Source organism: Phaethon aethereus (genome assembly GCF_964289735.1).
Source record: "Phaethon aethereus genome assembly, chromosome: 5".
Lineage (NCBI taxonomy): Eukaryota > Metazoa > Chordata > Aves > Phaethontiformes > Phaethontidae > Phaethon > Phaethon aethereus.
In genome coordinates this window covers 69,593,713-69,615,770 of record NC_138579.1, presented here as the reverse complement: position 1 = coordinate 69,615,770, position 22,058 = coordinate 69,593,713, and the positions used below count along the sequence as shown (strand labels likewise).

The following is a 22,058-nucleotide window of genomic DNA, read 5'->3' as shown; positions in this document are numbered from 1 at the left end:
AAACAAACCCCCCACTATTATCAATAAAGGACACCTTCACCAAAACTACAACATCATATAATCCAAATGCATATACTGAGAATTCGCAAGCAAGTTTTTTAGTTTAAAAGAAAGCCTGTACAGAAATGTCATGATGAGACACCGCCACTTCTCAAACTATAAACATACCATACCACAGAAATCTCACATCTATTTGAGGGTTACTTAAAAAGAGACGAGTTTGTGATAGCCTTCCTCTTCACAAGCAACGATGGAAATCTGTGTAAATGTTCTCTCTCAGAATACTATCAGCTTCCAAAACTAACAGCTATCATTCACAGCTCTTACTATACTAATGCCACAAATAACCTTGAGCTGAAGAGCACAAAGGCTCTATACAACATGTATCATCATCTTCCCTAAAGACAATTCAGTTGCATTCCCACCAGAAATGGGATTTTTGGTGCCAGCAAGAACAGCAAGAGTCATTTCAAAGACAGTCATTCTCAATTTCCCCTTTTTGCATTAAATTTGAGAAAATATGGTTCTTTATTATGAAGAAGCAGTCTTCAACTTTAAATTTTTTAAATTGCTCATCTGTACATAGTCCAAGAAATTGGGACAGAAAGGAGAACTGAAATATATATTATTTGTATTGTTCTACAAAAACAAAGCTGATATAATCCAGATTTACCTCACCAGTAAAGATGTGTGGAAAACTAGGAGTTTCTGAAATCAGCCTGATACAAAACTACAACCTGAATTCTTTTATCATACTAGTGCAGTTTACCTCACCAGTAAAGATGTGTGGAAAACTAGGAGTTTCTGAAATCAGCCTGATACAAAACTACAACCTGAATTCTTTTATCATACTAGTGCAGTTTACCTCACCAGTAAAGATGTGTGGAAAACTAGGAGTTTCTGAAATCAGCCTGATACAAAACTACAACCTGAATTCTTTTATCATACTAGTGCAGTTACTCCGTATTATTATTATTCCCATGAGGAAGCATCTGAGTTTTCAACTGTGCAATGCACAGTCTTACACTTTAAGAGCAGAAGGAAGCACAACAGGCTTCAATCATAAGGACATGTCTCCATCCATACTTCTTATATTAAGAACTACAGAGAACTGAATCTCTAATCTACTCTGGCCACTTGGTAGACAAATGTAATTTGGGTATAATTCAAGATAGATTGAAGCCAATCAAGCTTTAACTTTAAAATACTGTGTCTTGTAAGAATACCCCAATCAAGCATGACTTTAATGTGTGGTTTTGGAGGGTTCCTTTGTTTTTGTTTTGTTTTGTTTTTTAAAGAGATTTCTTAAATCACATTCAACAGCAGTGACATTTTAGAGTTTAAGTAAGGGAATGGAATACTATGGCAAGATACTACCAACATCTTCACATACATGGCAAAGTTGTCTAGTTAGTTCTAGAAGCCTCACACCCATCCCAAGTATTATAAAATCTCTTAGTGGTCTTCAACACCATCAGATATGAATTTCAGCCAGACAATGTAAAATCAGGTAGATTATATAATCCAATCAAAATGGCTGCTCTCTTTTCCACTATTTGAAGAGATGATGAACACTTACTCCACTTCTCACTTAAAAGAGCCTGAAGACATCAAGGAAGAGAGTCTAAACAATTGACCATCTGTAATTTGCTGCTGCAGAAGGCTAAGGTGAACCAAAAATTAAGTCTCCAGCACCTGAAAGATGCTGCTTATACCAGTTCCTAACAGATGGATGCAGCCCAAGTTCCAACATACCAAACATTTGAATGACTCCATGTGACTTGTCCTCTCCAGTACATGAAGAACACAAATTCTAGTAAAATGGACTTTCACATGTAGTTAAGCCTAGAGTCTAAATTACTAAACTGGGAATGGATCCCAATAGCAATGTACCACAAACATCACAAGTGAACTATCACTCAACTGCAAAGCAGTAACAGGTTAAATACTCAAAGAACTATAGCCCTTGAAAGCAAAGATGTACCTACAGGCATACTTTAACATCCAGTTATGTACATATGCAATCTGGAGTAGATACTAGCTAAGATACCAATTTTCAGCTCCCTCTCCATGAAACTGCTCAATGATATGCACAACTATGCCACGCTGTCAGCAGCTGTGTAAATAAACTTAAGTTCCACGTTTGCAGCAAAGGTCTCTTAAAAAAAGTCTTCCAAAAAAATCTTTTAAGTCTTTTTAAGCCTAAAGCTATTAAGTCCCATTTTCCCAAGCAAGCCACTATTGCAAAAAACAAACCCAAGCTCTCTGCAAACTTAGCCAACTGCATAGTTTTTATTTTAGGTAATCCTGAGCTAAATATGTAATTGAAGAATGAGTAGTGAGTCCAAACCTACTTAAGTATATGTATTGTTATGTATATTGGGGGAGAAGGGGTGCAATACTAAAACCTGTCATGAATTGCGAGTCAGCAGAAACAGGGATTGCAATTTTACCTGCAGTACACAAGATCTTACCTCAACCGTTTCAACTGTCCACTCATCTACCTGTTCCTTCTCACTACTGCTGAACTGAGTCTCTGCCATGAATTGTCTGTTTACATACTAAAATAAAAATAAGAAAGGGTATGAAAGTAAAAGTAAGTGGCATTAAAGCTATACAAAATGACAATCTTTCCAGTGAATAATACCTCAGTTGATTCAACTTCAGTTGGTTCAGTAAATTCTTCTGCTGGATCAGGTTCTGCAAGAAAAATACACCATTTATGTGAAAAAAAACCAAAACAACCAAAAAACCCAAAACCACCCATATTACAGACCTAGAAGATACAAAGTTAAATGAAAAATCTCCCCCAATAAAAGTGGAATTTTGAAGAAGTCTAATGCATTTTTGCAGTAGCCATTTATCAAAAACTATTGTGACTGTGGACTATTAATACACAGGAACTACAGCTAGGTTTAAGAATGAACGGACACACATTTACTCCTGAGTGACATTAATACCTAGTTATTAGCAGCTTGCTATATGTTAAGGAAGGAGTTGCCTTGTCACACATCTTCAAGGGGATGGGATTTTGATTACATCTGAAATTAGAGACTCAATATTGGTCATTTGTACAGTTAAGTATCTGCTGGGTTCAGAAACAAACCGAATGTTACAAGGCAGATAAAGAAACTTATGTCTCAGAACGAAGAAAACAAAAATGTCAGGACATTGACAGAAAATTAAGCAATAACAAAGATTCTCAGAGTTTTGAATTAAAAAGGGGGGAAAAAAAAAATCACATAAATTCTTGCTATGAAGAGTTATGTTCAGTTGCCCCAAGTTTCGATTTTCTTCACAACATATTCAAAAGGGAAAAAAGGTCATGAATTTTCTTCTTCAGTTTGGTACCATATTCTCAAGTTCTTAAGTATGTAAGTATACTTTTTGCTTCAAAAACTACTGCCTTCTAACCAAGGATTAAACTTGTGGGAGCCACCTGAAAAATGGAAAAGCCTCAGGCAACAGAACTTTAATCTTTGATCTTTTTAATGCTACAGGCCAACAAAATTTTTGTTTATAAATCACAATGAGAAGTCCTACAGGAAAACAAAATAGGAAAAAGAGATGTTGGCAGTAATCTCCATTTTCATAAACCGGATTCTAAGTAATTTCTTTGTTAGCCTGGATTCTTATTTCAGCAAGTGATCCATTGGACAAATGCTGAAAGATGCACTCAAGAACAAGTACTACGAAGTGACTTTGTTCCTTCCTTTAGCTGACACTCCACAGTTAGAACAGTAAGCCCTTCCTTGCACGTGACAGAAGGCATTTACGATGCCATCATTAGGAAGGATTATGGTCCCGCCAAAGAAGTAGCTGGCAAGAGCCAGCCTTACAGAACTCTTCCGCAACACAGCTCTGCTTTTCTTTCCTCACGGCTCAGAGCAGGGCTGAATGAACGGCTGACTGCCCCTATACATGTCGCCTGGCTAGATATATGCCTGATTATCAAGAAATGACATTTCTATTCAAAACACTAGTAACACCTGAAGAATTCAGAGACAGGTGCTTTTGTGCACTTAAAACTGCATTTTGCAACTTATTCTGATGAATCCAAGACGACAAGACAGTACAACACAAAGAAATAAACTAGTCACAAGGCATCTTCATATTATTATATATTATCTTCATATAAAGACCTTATTGCAGCCTTCCAGTACTGCTGGAAGGGAGCCTATAAGAAAAATGGGGACAGACCTTTTAGCAGGGCCTGTTGCAATAGGACAAGGGGTAATGATTTTAAACTAAAAGAGGGTAGTTTTTGACTAGATACAAGGAAGAAATTTTCACAGCTAAGGTGGTTAAACACTGGCATAGGCTTCCCAGAAAGGTGGTGGATACCCCATCCCTGGAGACATCCAAGGTCAGGTTGGACAGAGCTCTGAGCAACCTGATCTCATTGAAGATGTCCCTGCTCATTGCAGGGGGTTTGGACTAGACAACCTTTAAAGGTCCCTTCCAAGCCAAACTATTCTATGATTCTATATTCTTACCAGTTTCTGCTACAGTGTCTTCTACTGCAGGTGCAGGTGCTGCCTCTTCTTCCTCACATAATCCATTCTGATGGTTATGGGTGCTATCAAAGTAACTAGTTTGAAGAATACGTTCAACAATCTCCTTTAGCGCTTTATCTAGGACAATGGAAGAAGTTAAAGATAGCAGTAACTCAATCCTAATAATCCGTTCCTTCCTTCCTAAAGATCCCACATACATTTTATTACGCCTTTGCGGGGAAGATGTTGCTGCTCCAAGCTAGTATACAGACACTACTGTTACAGAATTACTTCTGTCTTACTAAATCATATGAAATAAATCAATAAATAATCCACTTCCACCCAGAAAAATCTGAAGGGCAAGGAGAATCTTAAGAGTATATAATCCTCTCCAGAAGGTTTGTGAAACACTTCAAAGTGAGGTAAAGTTTATTAATTTAATTATCATACTTTTATTCCTGCTATTTCAAAAATCTCTTGCTTAGTTTTCAGTTTGGAAAGTTTTACGAACTCACTGAAGCTTCAACAATAACTCATTTATTTGTAAATTCCTAACTAAAAAACCCTTACTGTAATCAATTTAGTACAAAATAACTGTCAGTACAAACACATTTACATAGGTATCACCTTCATGAAGGTTCCTTCCCCGAGGTGAAGTGGCTCAGAACAGCCTTTTTAAGCGAAACAAGCATAAGTTTGCACTCAGTGCCTTAGATGAATGCTGTGGCATCTTAACCCAAAATAAATCAGCCACATTGGCCTAGACGGTCAGTAATGCTGCCTTGCCAACAAAAACCAAAACAGACTCAAAATGGAAGATTCACAATGCACGTCTGGCAAGTGATGATCACTGTGTGAATCAATACATACACACAAAGAGCACAGAAATACATTACCATTCATTCCTATTATAGGACAAAGCAAACCAGCAACGGCTGCCAATGACATCACTAAAAGCTCATCCCAAGATCTATAAAAACAGCCAGCCCAACTTCATCCAGTAAGAGAATGACTAGGCCTCCAAGGAGCCTATATCAGCCCTCTCCTGAAAACTACCCCCATCCTTCCTCCACCTCTTCAAAACAATATGTGGTACGTATCTTTGGGCTCTCACAAAGGTCTAATATCACAACCATATCAGACTTGAGTTCTTGCAGAACAAATACTAATTAAGAACAAATACTAACCTGGTACCTCCTCACAAAATTTCATTTCAACAATATAAACAATTTGAAGTTTCCTATTCCACCACAAACAAGAAAAATCCTATTACCATTAAGGCCACAGTATCTTACAATACCTTGTGTGTAATTCCTCAATAAAGCATGTTAGATAACAACTGCAGTACTACCATTCCAGTTTTTACGAATAGAACACAAAAAAACTTTCAACCGTTCAATAATACTCTAATATAATAAAGATAATTGATTTTTTTTTAAAGGGGAAGTTGTTAGCCGTTTTGCCTACAAAAAGGGACACTATTCCCTAGAACTTTCCCATCAATTTCCAATTAAGATACTTAAAAAATTGCCCATGATATAAGAAACAGACAACTGCCTAGCAGAGCCATTTTTTTGAAGTCTAATGCTAGAAGGTGTGTATTTGTGAAAATTTAAATTTCTGCAAAAAAGCAGTCCATCTGCATGATCACACCCCAATTTACAGGGTTAATCAATCAAAATAGGGCAAAACCAGAATGCTTTTTGCAGGAGACAAAGGGGAGCAGAACATCACACTAAATAAGGCCATGCCAGTTTTTGTATTAGGTCATATTATTGACAAAGCTGCTTGTTCACATACACGTTTCCAGAAAACAAAGAATTGCTACTAAGCACCACCAGCAGCAGAATGCTGCTGAAATAGCAGGAATGGACTAAGCTTAAATACCGAGTAATGCTGCATTGTTAAAAAAAAACCCAACAAACCACACAGTAAGCTCACACTTCAGTAAGTTATCCTGTTAGTCCAGCTAAGGTCTGAGGGGAAAAAAAAAAAAGGTAGCTACTCTAAAAACCCAGAAAGATAATTAACTGGCAAAGTTCTCTTACTTCAGGCACCGTATTTTAGTTCAAGCACAAATTCAATGTCTTATCTCTTAATACAGAGACTATACTTACAGGTTGTTCCACAAACTGGTTTTTCCTTCCCTTCCAGTAAGTCCCACAGATGAACAGATGCTTGCTCATACTGCTCATTCAACCTTAAAAAAATAATTAATAAGAGTTAAATTTCTTACCAAGTCTTTAAATTACCACAGGACAAATACATCCTTAACTAACAATTCTAAAGAAAAGTACTTTACTCTAAGCCTACCTCATGTTCATGTCTCGTTCAGGGTAAACTAGCTTGTAAAACTCATCCAGCATTGTCAGTTCCTCCTCTGTCAGTACTGGCACTCCATTTGATCCTTGTTTCAAGTCGTTGCGCACTTCGTCATCGCCCAATTTGTCCAAAATAAACTGTAGCTCTAGTACAGTCTTTAAACGCTTCTGCTCAGCTTCTTCTCGCATCAGTTGCTCCCTGCGTGCTGTCTTTTTTATTGTTTTCTGGATCTGTGTAAAATGAGAAGAAATTTTAAGTTGCTTAAACCTGGATTCTGTAGTAAACTCGGGGGAAAAAAACAGACTTGAGATGTCTTTTATTGATAAGTAGAGATGGCTGTTGGTGTTGAAATGCCACTTGTAATGTTGCAGCAGAATAACCTGTGAAATTTGGAGAGTATCTTTTAAGCAGAGTTGAAACCCTACAAATTATTTAAAATCAATGCCACAAACCTTGGATCATATTGGATAGTGATCATATTCTTATCTGAAGTCTGTACTTCATGCCTTACAAGCAGTTCAGTCAAGCAACTGCAGTTACAATGTCTAAAGCATCAGACAGGAACGTGTTATTTCAAACAAGCCGAGCTTGCTATCATCTGTTTCCTTTATGAAACATTCTGTAAACACTAAGTGATTTTGACCTAGATGGAAGTGGCAAAAATGTACAAAATTAAGTACCTTTTAAACAAATATTATGGCTATTTAGAACTTCTGGCTTCCATACTTTAAGGAGGACTTACAGCAATTAGAAAAGGTACAGAGAAAGGCAACTCAAAAGATTAAGGGGATAGAGCAGTTGCCTTATGAGCAAAGGCTCAATCTTGGGTTCTTCAATTTGGAGGAGTAAGGGTGATGCAGATTTTTCATAAAGGCCAGCAGGTAACATGAACAGAGTGATTATTCACCATATCCCATGATAGTAGGAGGCATTCATTGAAACTACTAGAAGATCATCTTAACACAAATAAACACAAAAGTACTCTTGTTTCTTGCACACCACAGGAGGGAACTTATGGAATGTTTTGCCATGAAAGACAGACAGTATCAGCAAGTTCAAAAAGGATTTGAACAAATTCTTGGACATGAGGTCCAGAGACAGACACCAAACAGAACAAGAATGTATCTACTCTCTAACATTCACAGCTTGAGGATCACAGATGCCATAAGGAAATGGAAGACAGATCATCATCAGCCTTGTACTCTACATAGTACCTTCTACAACTGCTGTCATAATACTGGTCTAAGTGCATCGCTAGTCTGAATCTACAGGACATTTCTTCCATTCTTATTCTTAATCCAAGCATCTAGCATCCAAAATTCAGCTTGCTTACTTTGTAAGTACACAAATTCTTAATCTTCTTTTTAAAAAAACTTAACTTGTGACAGCAACTTTCTCCCACTGAAGCATCTAAGTTTCTTTTTTAAAAACCAGCTGTATGAGAACTAAGTCCAATAAGGAAAAATTGCAACCAAGTTTGAAAGCAGAGCACCAATTTATTACTCCTGGATTCATTCGCTTCTTTTAGCGGTCAGTTGACTAGGGAAATATTTCAGGTCAAATTTGTCTGAAGAAGAAAATTCTTCATTACTAGTATTCCATAAACATACATGGAACCCTGATGCAACAAAAGCAAAGAAACGGCCTGGCTTAGAGGCCTATAAATTTACAACAACATCAAATGTAGAAAGCAGTTTATAATGTGAGGATGCCGAAGCCCTTCAAATGATCATATAATCTCTTCACAAACTAAATACACTCACTAGACCAGTCTGCTGCACTAACATTGACTACACAATGAATTCTACCAATGTTTCTGCTCTTTCCGTAATTCATTAACTCTAACTGTATTACTGCATTTAGAATCTTCCAGTACTCTAGAATAGGTTTCAAGCTTTCAGCTTGCCCCAGAATTGAATTTTCCTGCAATGATGGCAGAGGTCTAAAGTGTGTCTTTCTGTTTGCAGCTCTTGGCATAAAGAAATAAAGCGAAGCTGTTCATATAACTGGAACTGCCTATTAAGAGTTTTAGAACTTATTCTTCATTACACTGTTATTTTACATCCTTGTTGAAACACCAACCCAAAAGATTACTTGTTTTACTAGTATTCAGTTAACTTATCTTTTATGAAAGTAGTATTAATCTTGTCCCACACTGTAGTTTCAGACCGTATTTGCTATTAACAAGATAGCAAGAATCTTGAAAAAGGACTTGCAATGCTTTCAGTTGATGAGACTTGATATCCTATTGTAATATAAAGGAATGAAAACCCTCACCCACTTGCCAACGAGAAGCCCATGAGAAGCAGGCCTGTGAAATCTCAGTTTTCTTTTAAGAAAATGTTACTATTGGCAGTAAGCGGCTGTGTATAATGTTTCATGACAGGCCTCTTCTGCAATCACACTGTTTTCAACAGTTACATTTTGTCAGAAAATTACATTATTTTTGCTCCCATACATTTATGTAGTCCATCAGAAAGATCTTTTAGGAATAGTCTTCAGAAAACCTGACACAAGCTAGTACACAGAGTAAAAGAAAACAGCCAAACATACAAGAAATCATGTGCGTTTCATCTCTGTAGAGGCGACTACTGCATCTAGTATTAGTGAAAGAGAATTTAAAGCCTAAGTGTTTGGTATTGCAGCTGATAGCCCACATTGCACCACTTGCTCTTTACTTACGTCTTGGCTCAGAGCCATAAAACTCCTCTGCAGTTCTTTAGCAAATTCCAGATTATTTGTCACTTCCTGGTATTTTGACACTGCATCCTTAATTTAAAAAAGAAAAAGAAAAGTAAACCATGACAAATAGAACAAAATACATACTTCCAACAAAAAATTTCCACATTTTTAGTTCCTAAGTGAGACACAACATCCCTGAATGGGACTCCCTGCAACAACATTAAGTCAAACTTTGATTTTCACTGAAAAGTTATTTGATTTTCATTTTTCACCAAAATACTGAAAAGACTTGTGTATGTCTTTAGGGCCTCTAGTTTCTTAGCCGAATATGCTACAGCATATGCATATATGCGCTCACATGCCTGATACACTAGTTTAATGCTTGGCTTTAGCCTGTTCCTGACAAAAACTAACTGGCAGGCCAGGGAAAAGGGGGAGAAGAGTAATCTGTCAACTCAAAACTGCTCAAGAGGTAAGAATTTTGAGAATGCATTTTTATCTTGAGTCAAAGCCAAAACACTATATATAATCATGTTCCCTTCTCCAGAAATCTGTATTATTCGCTATTTCCTTAAATCTAATATTCTGATTTGCACCAAACTCTTTAACCCACTTTGCAGTACTGAGAAATTACAGACAGTTAACTCAGGGGAAAAAAACGGCGGAGATATTTACACTCTTGCTGTGACAAAATCAAGAATGGATGTGTTCTTGGTAAGAACAACTGAGCCAAAGAAAAGGTAAGGTCCTACTTTCTTTGAGTAAAGCAAGGAACTTGAATTTTAATTGCTTTTTTTCCTTAGGGATTTCCATTTATAATATAGCTAAGAAACTTACACCTTATGCATATACACATTATGCATATGCATTAGGTGATTTACAAAATTAAAATCATTCTTAGATGATTTGTAGAAGCAGAAGATATAAGTGAAAATAACGAATACTTCCAGTATTTCTCCAACCAAAAAAGATTTGATCTTTATGAAGTGTGGTAGTCAGGCTGTGGTCTTCATAAAACTTAATTCATGAGCTTCCCTCCTCAATATGAAATTTCTGTTATCTTCCCTGTTCATCAAACAGAAAACTTCTCATGGTTTATTTTCACAATACACCATTAAAAATTAAAAATATACAGATCAGTGATATTTCAGCTGGCACAGAAAAAACAGAGTGAAGCCTAGACAGATGAAAAGATCACATGGACCAAGAAAAACAGCTAATTTTTTTAACTGTGAACAGCTGCAATAGTTGCAGGGTGGTTTTTTTCCTTCACTCTTTTCAATGTTAAAAATCATCAACAAAGTATTGTTGATTACTGAGCATCTGGTAATCTCTTTAAGTATCAATATGCATGTTTGCATCATACAACTGAATTTAATTTGATACTTGCTTTATATTTATTACAACTGGAAAAGTGCTGTTGAGTCAAGCTCTAAAATAACGTACTTTAAGAACCAGCCCCAACAAGGAGAGAAGCAGCATACATCCACTAAGCTCAGCTTGTCTAGAGCATCACATCTGCTGCACTGATAGCTGTGACATGTGGACGTAGCTTATTTTTGGAGCCCTTCAGAACTTGGTCTAAACTACATCTCTAACTAGACTGCACAATATTTACAAGCCACCAAGGGACTAAGCTACTAGGAAAGTTCTCCCTGGGCATATTTTCTGCAAAGGACAATGTCCAGAGAACCTCAACGGTATCATTTAGCTATTTCAACAGGTTATAACATACGCCAATTTTCACCACAGCTTATTTACAACCTAACCTCAACAAGCATAAAGCATTACAACACGTTCCTCTACCTATTCTTTCAGTTTCTGATTAACAGAAAAATTGAGATGTTCTAGGCAATAAAAAAACTGAGGCCAAGTCAGAGCTCAGAAAAATTTAGCTTTTAACAACGGGAAAGGAGAAGTGAAATTCATCCCTTCCTTCCCCACCAAGATCACAAAGCAATTTAACAGAGAACTGGTTAGTTGGTCTTTTTCTTTTTACCAGTTGATCTTGATTCAGACGTTCTCCCTTGTTCATTCGTTCCTGGTAATCATCAAGTTTGCTCTGAAAAGAAAGAAAACTGCTATTATGAGGAGCCAAAATCAGGTTACTGCCTTTTTCTACTTGTATGACGGCAAACATAGACTGTAACACATTACACAAGCATGCAACTTGTAATGTAGAAATAGTACCCGAGAAAACTTGTCTCCTGGGTTAAAAAAATGTAAATACTTCCCCAAGAGACAAATATCTTAACCTTGTTTATTTGGCTATCACAATACATCTTCATGCCTAATCTTAATTTCTGAGGAAATACACATTCCTCCTAAGGGGGACAACACTCTCAATGCACATTTCCTTCAGTCCAAACAAAAAGCTGAACTCCGTTCTGAGTCAGAGGTTATTACCACTGTATCACTACAATACCAAAAACATTAACTGCAAAAAAACACTGTCAGTGCTATTAGGATTCAGAACTGTAATTCTTTGTAGTTGCATAGTTTTGAAGAACTTAAAACAGTTTCTAATCCTTTGTGCAAGAATGCCCACCAACACAATTCATATTAATAGCTCCAAAGTATTTTTGTTCAAGCGCATTAAGACTTCTTTTTCATGGGGAGAAACTGAAAAAGGAATCATTAGGTTCATTTTCAGCTGGATCAGTTCTATAATCTGCTCAAATGCAAAACCATGCAAAACACTGACATTAGCCAAAAGCAGGTAAAACCTATGCATGTCCAAGTGACAAAAATCTTCAGACTAAATAGAAAGGTTCTCAGAAAGGAAGCGAAGTCTGTAAGAATAACATACCTAACTATTAAGCTCTAAGTTTTCACCATTTCTATACTATCACATGTGATCATATTCTTATGAAAGTTGCCTCGATCTTATTAAAAGAAAACTATTAAAATTAATCCTTAACAATTATCTTCCCAATCTAGCATAACAACAACATGAAAAGGAAAGCAAACAGAAACACTATGTTTTGAAAGTAAAAGAATTAAAACCCTGACACAACCATTGTTTCAGAGTTTATACCTGTCACAGAGTGATGGGGTTTTTTTGTTGATGGTGGTCTTCATTTTTTACTATTTGTATTTCAGAACATTTCAGTTAAAATATCATAATGATATTTTTCCTAGCTAATTCAACTTCTAAGCTCAACCTCAGACCTTTTGGAAAGATTAAAGTTTGTGAAACACCTTAACAAGAAAACTCCTCTTACAAAGAAAGTATTTGATGCCCAGCATCACTTACTGAAACACACAGCCACCCTTATCAGACTTGGTCCTGTTGAGGTCACCTAGCACCAACAGTTTATTTCTTTGGAAATCCTACAGGTTAGATTTAACACTTAACTACTTCATCTTTCAGTGCATCAGAGACAGTAATGGCCCAGGCAAAGTCAAAGAAGAACTTCCTGAGCTCCAAAAACGTATTACCAGGAATTTCATGTTGGGAACAGACATGAGCAGAGAACAGTTGTCAAATGCAGCAGACAGTTGGCAATACATTAAAAAAACCCAAACCTCTGAAAAGCATTTGGCATTTGGAAATCTACCACAACAGGAAATAAGGTCATTTTTACTCTTACACATACTAATTTTAGGATAGATGACACCGTCGGACAATCACAAAAGTAATTTTCATGATTTAAGAGATCATAGGTGAGCTGTGAAGTCAAAAAGGGAGGGTAAAGAGCTCAAACATGGCAATACCCCAGCACAAAGCCAGGCAGGTTAACGAACACCTCCACTGCTTAAGGTGGCTTAAATCCTGCAACAAACTGGCTTTGTAGACAAAGAAATTTTAAGAAGTTCCTGCTTGCTCAAGCCACTTACTCCCATGCTGCAGATTACAACTCCCTTGGTCACACTGATGCAATTGTTTGTGAGGCTGCACAGTAAATAGGCTCTTAATATGAGCCAGTTTAAACAGTTCCTACAAAAATGCCTTACAAAAACCCCAACAATTTCTGTGATGCAGTTTCCAACACAAACCCAAAAACAACAACAGTAAAACAAACGCAACAGAACACCAAATTCTAAGAGAACGCTGCTTAAATCAACTTTGTTGAAGAAAATATATATTGCAAAACTATGCTGCAAAACACTCACATAATCCATTTTGGTGGCTAAGGGCATAAGGGAGGAAAGACACAAATACCCTCAATAACTACAAGTGTTTCTGCATAGATTTTTCCATGCAGCCTTACTTCAGCATAGTTGGTATCTTCAGATTTAAGTATATTGCAATAACATACTCAAACAGTGCCTAAATTTTTCTTAAATGCTCAAATATTCTTAGGTCTAATGTAAATGCTTTGTTCATTTTTATTCAGCAATTTATCAACTAAAAAACAAAGGGTAGTATGTCTATTTCTAACCATTAGGAATAGCAGAAAGGTTACTTTTCTCCACTTTTTCTTCCTTAAAAACATTTGTATCAGAAAGGTAAAAACCAAGGAAAGAAAGCCCTTTCAGCTGCAATGCAGAGGACAAGCAAATGTGTATTTGGTTACATGTTATCACAAAGATTTCAAATGCCAAGTAAGCATTTTTCTATCATCCCAAAGACACTGTGAAGTCCAAGTGCTGCATTACCCACAAACATTAAGGAAGCAAAACGTTTTCTTTTTAATCTGTACTGTCAACTAACAGCAATCTAAGAGCAGCACTAGTGCTGTAAAATAACTGCAGTAAAATTCCTGCTTAGCAACCTACTGCAGTGTCTGCATGAAGTAAAGATTTTTTTAATTTTACCCCTCCTTACACAACTTCATCCTCACTCATCATGGATATACATTTTGAAGCATAAAAGCTATGCCAGCAGAAAAAAAAAATAATAATAAAGTGAGCACATAAATTATCCATTGAACAGCTCATGAGTCAGCAGGCCCCAGTTCCGCAGATAGGAAGACGCTGTGCTTCAGCTCTTTTTCCACTGAGATACCTGAAGTATTTTGGAGTTCCCTAGGAGAAAAGCACTACATATAGCCTACCGGGGGGGGGGGGGCACAGGAGGAAGGTGGTGGTGTTCATTGCTTAAGTATGCCCTAGATTTTAATAAGAATCTAAATTTGAGTTACAGATACCTTCCCCTCACACTCAAGCGCTCATTACCTTCTCTGAATTGCCTCAAAAGTGTCATCCTGAAGTGAAAAAAATAGCAGTTACATGGTATTAGCTTTAAAAACAATACTGGTTTTAAAAACACCTGACCAATCAGCTGTGCTGTTACAGTCATTTACAGTGCTATGCTATGAACTGGATCACTGGAATGATCTGATTAAAAATAACCCTTAAAAAAGGGGGCCAAGAGGGAGGCACTATATTTAACCAGATAATTTCAAGGGTATGTTTTATACCAGTTACAGCAGCACAAGTATGTATGACAAGCTGCAAGGTGGACAGGGAGAAGGTAACCTCTTCAACCAGCTGAAGTAAACATTTTGTAACGCACACTTCACCACAAGCAAAGATGGAGGGGACTACTGCAAAGTGTTTTCTGAGACCTCTCAAAAAACGCATGTATTTTTTACACAATTAAGACAATCCAAAATTTAAAGTAGCTGCATTATACATTTCCCATGGAAGCAAAAGAAAAGCCAAGATATAAAACAGAAGCATATTACCTGTTTTACATTTGTACACTGTAATTTATCCACCCTCTACCATCATCTCCACACTCACCCATCAGTTTAACTTCTCAATAAAGACTGCCCATAAACAACCAAAAAAAAAAAAAAAATCAGGTTTCCCATTTCCTCAGGGAAAAAAAAAACCAAAAAACACTTAAACTGTATCAGGAATGAAACATGGAGGTTCAGAACCTTTCAAAAAAACACACAGTTCTCACATCCACTGTCTGGGAACACTTCCTATTATACCAAACGGAAGTCTCAAGAAGCTGTTTCAGTCCTGAGTTATAACCAAGATGTAATAAAGCATTAACATCAAATACTCCAGAACACAAAACACATACGGGTCTTCTGTTTAAACTAAATTAATTTGTGAAATAAGCTGTAAATATTCTTGTGGTTTTTCTCCCCAAAAGTCTGATAAGTTTGACAGTTTAGAAAAAAATACCTGTATTAGTTTTTAAGCAAGAGATACAGACACACCAATTCTGAGACTGCAGTCTCATGATCAGCTTAACCCAGAGGACACTGACCACAAAAGGCGTATTCTCCTGCTCACCACATGTTCTTGACCCTTCCCACACCCCAACAAGGACAGCCATACGGCCAGACTGACAGCTGGGTCAGGAGCCTGATCCAACCAAACACACATAGTGACCAAGACACAAGCATGCTAGGAGTGGGACCCACTCCTTCCCAAAGAAATGCAGAACTGATGGGTACATGCAATCTTCAAAATGTAAACCTTTTGAACTTGGATGAGTTGACTACAGAGAAAGAAATCGCTTCTTCAGTAGCCTGAGCCAAGTTAAGCCACAGATGAGCAAAACTCCTCAAAGTTTTGGTGGTTGCAATATATGTTGTCTTTCCAACTCGCCATACAGTATTTCCTATAGAAACACTATGAATCTACAGGGAAGTTGACTACACTGCAAGAGATCTAGATTTTGTTCCACACATCCTTTATTTTCAAAAAGAGTTACTTTTACAACAGCAAGTGAATTCTAGAACATAAACTGGGTCCTCCCAACACGTTCTGTGTATCTTTTTCTTCTGAAAAAAAAAAAGCATCAACAAAACATGAAAGTAGCATCTGAAAAACTTAAATAACTAGAAGATCTTTCACAGCTTTTAGGCATCATGTATCTAGTTAACAGAACTTGCTATGAGACATAATCCCTATGCTACACAGAACAATTAAAAACAAAACAGAGAAAGCTGAAACCAGGAAGTACCAAACACCAAATAATGTCACAGCTAAACCTGCTTGATTTTTAAGAGACGAAGCTTGGTTATCCAAAATTGTTATCAGAAGGGGTTTCAAAGAAAGATTTGGACTTTTGATACACAGTTTCAAATGAATTTTACAATTTTATTGGTTTCAAAATCATGTTTAATCTCCAAAGACAAATTTGAAACCAAGCTTCACAAGGAGATCTTCTGGAGAGACGCTCACAAGCCTTGAACATCCAAGTGGCCCAAATAATCGTGCAAAAGCACTTCAAAGTGCTGCTACTGATGGGCAACTTGAAGTGTGGCACTTCCCTGCTATCATTAGCTGCACCTGTAAGAACAGAAAACCACTCTCACCTTACTCAAAATTTGTAAATGTTTCCTATGGGAAATCCAACATTTTACTGAACCAAGTCAGATCAACTTGAAATACCCATCTACCGCTCCAGTGAAAATTCATGTGCAAGAATGAGAGGCGCTTTAAGTATTCATTTTTCAACCCCGTCAGGATTACATTTATTCAGAAATTCAGAGGCAGGCTGATAAAGCAATAGCCTCTTAGGTTACCAGCTACAGCTAAAATGTATCATCGTTTTAACTGTATGCAGCAAGCTCAAGTCATGTCAACTAGTTTAAGCTAACATGCTTACTTCATATTTACAGTTGCCCAAGAATAACCTTTGTGATCACCTGCCCATACCTTAAACCATGTGTTAGCAAATGAGAGCTTTTGCCCCTTTTACAGAACATTTGGGATTAAAAACTAAGTTTACATAGCTCATGCTGTATTACACAAGTTGAAAGCAAAAGTAACTTTGTTTTTTTCAGTCGTCATTGTATCAGGACATGAGTTTGATCTACATTCTACCAGCTTAATTTTGAAAGGGTTTTCCCTCTAAAAAACCAAAAAAGCAGAAAGAGTAGGTAGAAGAAGAAAATGCAGGTCTTACTGAAGTATTTTCTTCTAGGGAATCTGGAGTGCTAGTAGGATTCTAACCTCAGAGACCTAATAAAAACCTAGAGGAGTTCATGCAACTTTTAAATTAACTAAGCTTGTCAATATATACTCAAGTTGCACCTCTGAAGGTCTCGTGGCGAAAATACCCCTTCAATTACCCCCTCTCATGTACACACAAATACCTAGTCATCAAAGAACAGAAGAAAACAGGATAGCATTCCTATTATTTCCAAATATAAAGAGATGGAGAACTGACATTTTCAGGCCATTGTTTTCACATACATTTATGAAGAGCAATTCAATTTATCCTAGTCCCTTTTAACACAAGCAAAACTCATTCTTTCAAATAATGAGGTTGCTTTTAGGAAGAAAAAGTATAACTAATAATCTCATATTTCTAGTTTATACAGAAACATTCAAAATAGTATAGAAGTTATAAATATTATCATTTGAAATTGTGTACTGTGTTTCGATGGTCACATCACTTCACCCTCAGAGTTTAGAAGGAAACATGACACTAAATAATTTACTTCAAAATTTCTAATTTCTTCATAGTGACCTTTCCTCAACTAAAAGCTGCACATACCATTTAAAACCTAAGATGGTACCTCTTACAGAGCAATCATTTTTCATCCTTCAAAAGCAAGCGTCTTAAGAATATTTTTGTATTTGTTCTCACATACAAAGCTCCCTGAATCATTTCTACTGGCCTTCATTATCAGCTGTTGACAAAGAAAGGATTAAATGTTCAACTAAGCACAAGTTTTCAGTGAGATTTACTGGATTTTTCACCTGCTCCTGTCTGTGCAGTATCCACTACCGTTTTAATTTCTGGAGGGTAAAAAAAAAAAATTCTTGTCAAGAGATTCAAAATAAAGGAAAATTAATGAATTTGTGGACTTAAGTAAATTTATCGAGTAATAAAATAAAAATACTGATGCCCATGTGTACAATAAGCTTTGTTTTCAGGACCCTAAGTACGCAATGCTCTCTTTAATAAAAAAATGTTGATTTACTAAAGAACTGTTAATTCCCCCACCAAAGGGAGAGGCTCAAGCCCTCAATTTAGTAATTCTGCTCTAATACACCAAGAACAATTTATCTCATGACTTTGACATGTGAGTCCTACTTCAGTAAGTTTTGGAACTTCAGACCATTAAGACTTAGAGAAATCTTTGAACTGCAACTCACCTAGCCTTCGCTGGGTTTTTTTTAAGCCCACGCTGTCTACCACTGAGTACCCCAAAGAGATGCTCTAAGTAATTTTCATGGAAGATCTTTCCACTGAAGCCATTTCCAGAAAAAAGGCGCTTTGACCCCTGTATGCAGTTGCTATGACACCAGTTACAAAAAGTCACGACAGCAGACACAAATACACAAAAAAAACCCAACCCCAAAAACTAGGGCCTTCATGAGACCAGCATCACCAAATCTCACCCTTCTGCCAGAATAATAGCCTCCCACACATTCTTCTAATTATGAAAGTTGACTAGAAGTCCATTCAAATAGAATGGAATGACTAAACCAGGGGTAAATTAGGTGTAAATTATTTATTTTAAAAGGTAAATAAAAACGCTACTAGAAAGGAAAGCTGACCCGCACACCAGTAAGAGTGTGCTTATCCTTTTTATTACTTCAAAATACAGAACAGATCAAAAGAATATTCACCTGCTAATTCTAGGTTTTAAAATATACATTTGGAACATCATAGAAAAATATTTTTAGAGGATTTTTGTAGATGTTAGATACAACAATCGTATCAACAACTTCATTTTATTTGAAACAACGAGAGACATAAAGATCTGCATTCTTTCTCAAGTTGAAGATCAATATTCTTGTGTGCGGGCACATTCATATGTATTAATGACAAGTTTAAGACAGACATTTTGTGCTATCTATACACGACAGTATTCAGACAAGGATCAATAAAAGATCCTCAGATTCTAGAACTAATCTAAAAAGCTCCTGGCTTGCAGCTTTTTGTTCTTTCGTTTTTAAAAAACAGGAAAATCCAACACCCGTTTTTTAAGGGGGGAAACTACACTGTGCACATATATACAGGTAAAGCACAGCTTGTTTCATGTGCAACTCACCTGTACAGGCTACTGTAGTGCCAATATTTCCACCTTCTACAAATATGGAATACTAGTCTAGATTACTAGGAGCCTATTTTCTTCTAAGAACAAAAACAGACTTAAGAGCTTCAACACAGACATAAAGTTGTTTTTTAGTACTCCCTAATTTTAGCTTAGTAATAGTGTTTTGAAGCAAGTCTTTAGGCTACACGTATGTTAGTATTTTTCTGATGGACACCTCATGCTCTGTAGGTTGGAAAGCCCTGTGAAGCTCATGTAATCTAGCAACACCGAGCACTGAGTGGGTAAGTAACCACGATACCCTTTTTTCTCTTCTGTCACAACTCGAATCGTCCAAGGACCACGGATTTAGTAGCTGCTATTTCTAAAAATAACTCCTTAAAGGCCGCTTCCAGCTGACCTAAGACTCCCAAAGGGGTGAGCTTAGGGCGATGAAAAACGAGAGATGAAAAATCCCTGGGTGGGGTGGCCGGCGGCCCCCGGCTTTGTGCAGGCTGCTCGCACAATGCAGTTCCGTCGGAGAGGCTGAGGCTGCCTCCGCCGCCGCCATGTTAGCTCCCGCTTCCATGTGCACGGGCTCTGAGGGGAGCCCGGCGCGCCGCAGCCTCTCCGGAGCGGGGAGCGCTCCCGCGACGGGAGCGGAGGGAAAGGAGGGGCGGGGAGAGGGGGAGAAGCGAGGAAATGGGGGGGCCCTTCCCAGCGGAGAGCCGAGAGCCGGGCTGGGCAAGGCACGGCCGAGGGAAACAAAAGGCGGAAGAGAGGGGGAAGGGAGCCGCGCCTCCGAGGGGGGTCTCGCCGGCAGCGAGGAGGGGGCCTCGGCCCGCTGGGCTGAAGGGGGGCGGCAGCCACGACCCCTCCGGCCGCTGCCGCACGGGGATGAGGGGGAACGCGCCCGGTTGGCTCCCAAGGGCGGTACGGAGCCGAGGGAAGAGGGCGGCCGACAGAAAAGGCCGGGGGACCCCCGAGAGGGGTAGGGGAAAGGCCGTGAGAGACGCGCTCGCCCTTCTGGAACCTTCCAGCAGGCGGCCCCTGGGGGTGACGCTGGGAACAACCCGCGCAAGGCCGCAGGCTCCCTTCGCCCAGGGCCCGGGAGGGCACGGCTGAGGGGACCGGCCGCCGTCTCGCTAGCACAAGGAAGAGGAAGGAAAATGGGAACGGAGGATTCAACGTCCCTTCAGAAGGCCCAACGCGGCGGCAAGGCTCGCCAGATAGCGGGGGCCTGCCGGGACGAGAGGAGGGGGTAAGGAGGGTGGGCGACCGAGGGGCCCGGGGCCCACCCTCAGGACGGGCGGGGGGGGGGGGGGGGGGGACGGACGGTCAGCCCCGCGGCCGCCGTCCGAGGGGGACAGGACAGCACCTTTTTCTTCTCCAGGTTGCGCAGCTTTTTGTCGATCACTCCCAGGATCTGCTTCATGGCCTCGGTTTGTACCGAGGTGATGCTGCCGCCCGATGCCTGCGGGGCGGCCGCCGCTGCCGGGGCAGCCTCACCGCCCGGGCCCGTCTTCCCGCTGCTGCTCGCCATAGTGCTGTTGGTAGCCGAGGGCATCTCTGAGAGAGAGAAAGGGAGAGAAGAGAGAGCGAGAGCGCGTTACAGGGGAACGGGCCGCCGGCGGGGACACGCGGGAGGGCGGGCGGACGCGCACACGGCCGCTTTCCCCACGCCCAGGGGGCGCGCGCCCGCCGCACCTGCCGGCGCGCGCCCACTCGCCCCCCCCCCCCCCTTACAGCCAATTGACTCGGGCGGACGGGGGCGCGCGCGCGGGGCGGCCACGTGACCAGGCAGCCTCGCGCCGCTCGCCCGCCCAGCCAACGGTCATTCCCCGAACTCGACCCTTCCCGCCGGTGTCCGGAGGGCTTCGCCACCCTCCTCACCGTCTGCCTGAGCGGCCCGGGGTAGCAGGGGGGCACTCGGTGCGCTGCGCTCTCGCTCTAGGAATGGCCGCCTCAGCCGACTCGGGCCCCGCCGCCCCGCTCTTGCTACCTCCGCACCGCACTACTAGGGGAGAGAGAGCGAGAGCGCGCACGCCAGCGCGTAAAGCAAAGGCGGCCTGGGAGCGAGCGGCGCGGGGTCCTCGCCACTCGCGAGTGCCCGTGGAGGACGCCTGAGCCCGCCCGCCAGCAGCTGCGGCCCCGGCCCTGCCCAGGCGGAGGAGGTGCTTCCCAGCAGCGGCGCCGTCTTTCAGGCGCGCGGCGGGCGCCTAACCGCCAGACACAATAGCCAGGCGGGGCAGCCTGCCCGCGGCTGCCGCCTGCCGCCGCCGGCGCCGTGTCCCCGGCGGGCCCGCAGCGAGTCGGGACTCACCGTGGGTCGGGCGGGGTGGCCCCTCCCCCGCGCGGCGCTGGGCTGTGCTGCCCGTGAAAGGACGGGCGGCGTTAGGCTGGTTGTGGCCGTCCCTGAGGAGCGGGGCGCTGCCGGGGCCCTCTCGCTGAGGCGATGGGGCTGAGGAGGTGGCGGTGGGGAGCAGAGGCCGTCGCAGCGCTCCTGCCTTCCCGGGAGTGAGGCCGTTCACGACATAAGCGTGACTCCAAAACATGTTTTCTGCCTATTCATGCCTTTAAGGCACGTCCCTAAAACTGTGGGAGGGTTCCGGAGAGGTGGCGTGCCGCAGGTGTAATTTGGCCTTAATAACTG

The 22,058-nt window shown here is 40.3% G+C and overlaps 1 protein-coding gene across 2 annotated transcripts in view; it reads right to left on the bottom strand.

The window, feature by feature from the left end:
• Positions 1-20,972, bottom strand: part of CAPRIN1 (cell cycle associated protein 1) — a gene marked incomplete at its 5' end in the record, with an annotated part of 34,261 nt that extends 13,289 nt beyond the window's left edge. Inside the window, 8 exons of one of the 2 annotated variants that reach the window (XM_082000924.1) lie at positions 2,475-2,561; positions 2,648-2,700; positions 4,497-4,634; positions 6,614-6,696; positions 6,810-7,048; positions 9,501-9,587; positions 11,500-11,562; positions 20,784-20,972. In XM_082000924.1, coding sequence (XP_081857050.1) covers positions 2,475-2,561; positions 2,648-2,700; positions 4,497-4,634; positions 6,614-6,696; positions 6,810-7,048; positions 9,501-9,587; positions 11,500-11,562; positions 20,784-20,972 — 939 coding nt within the window. The remainder of the gene's footprint in view (positions 1-2,474; positions 2,562-2,647; positions 2,701-4,496; positions 4,635-6,613; positions 6,697-6,809; positions 7,049-9,500; positions 9,588-11,499; positions 11,563-20,783) is intronic. The other variant, XM_082000925.1, reaches the window with a different exon arrangement.
• Positions 20,973-22,058: the final 1,086 nt, after the last annotated feature.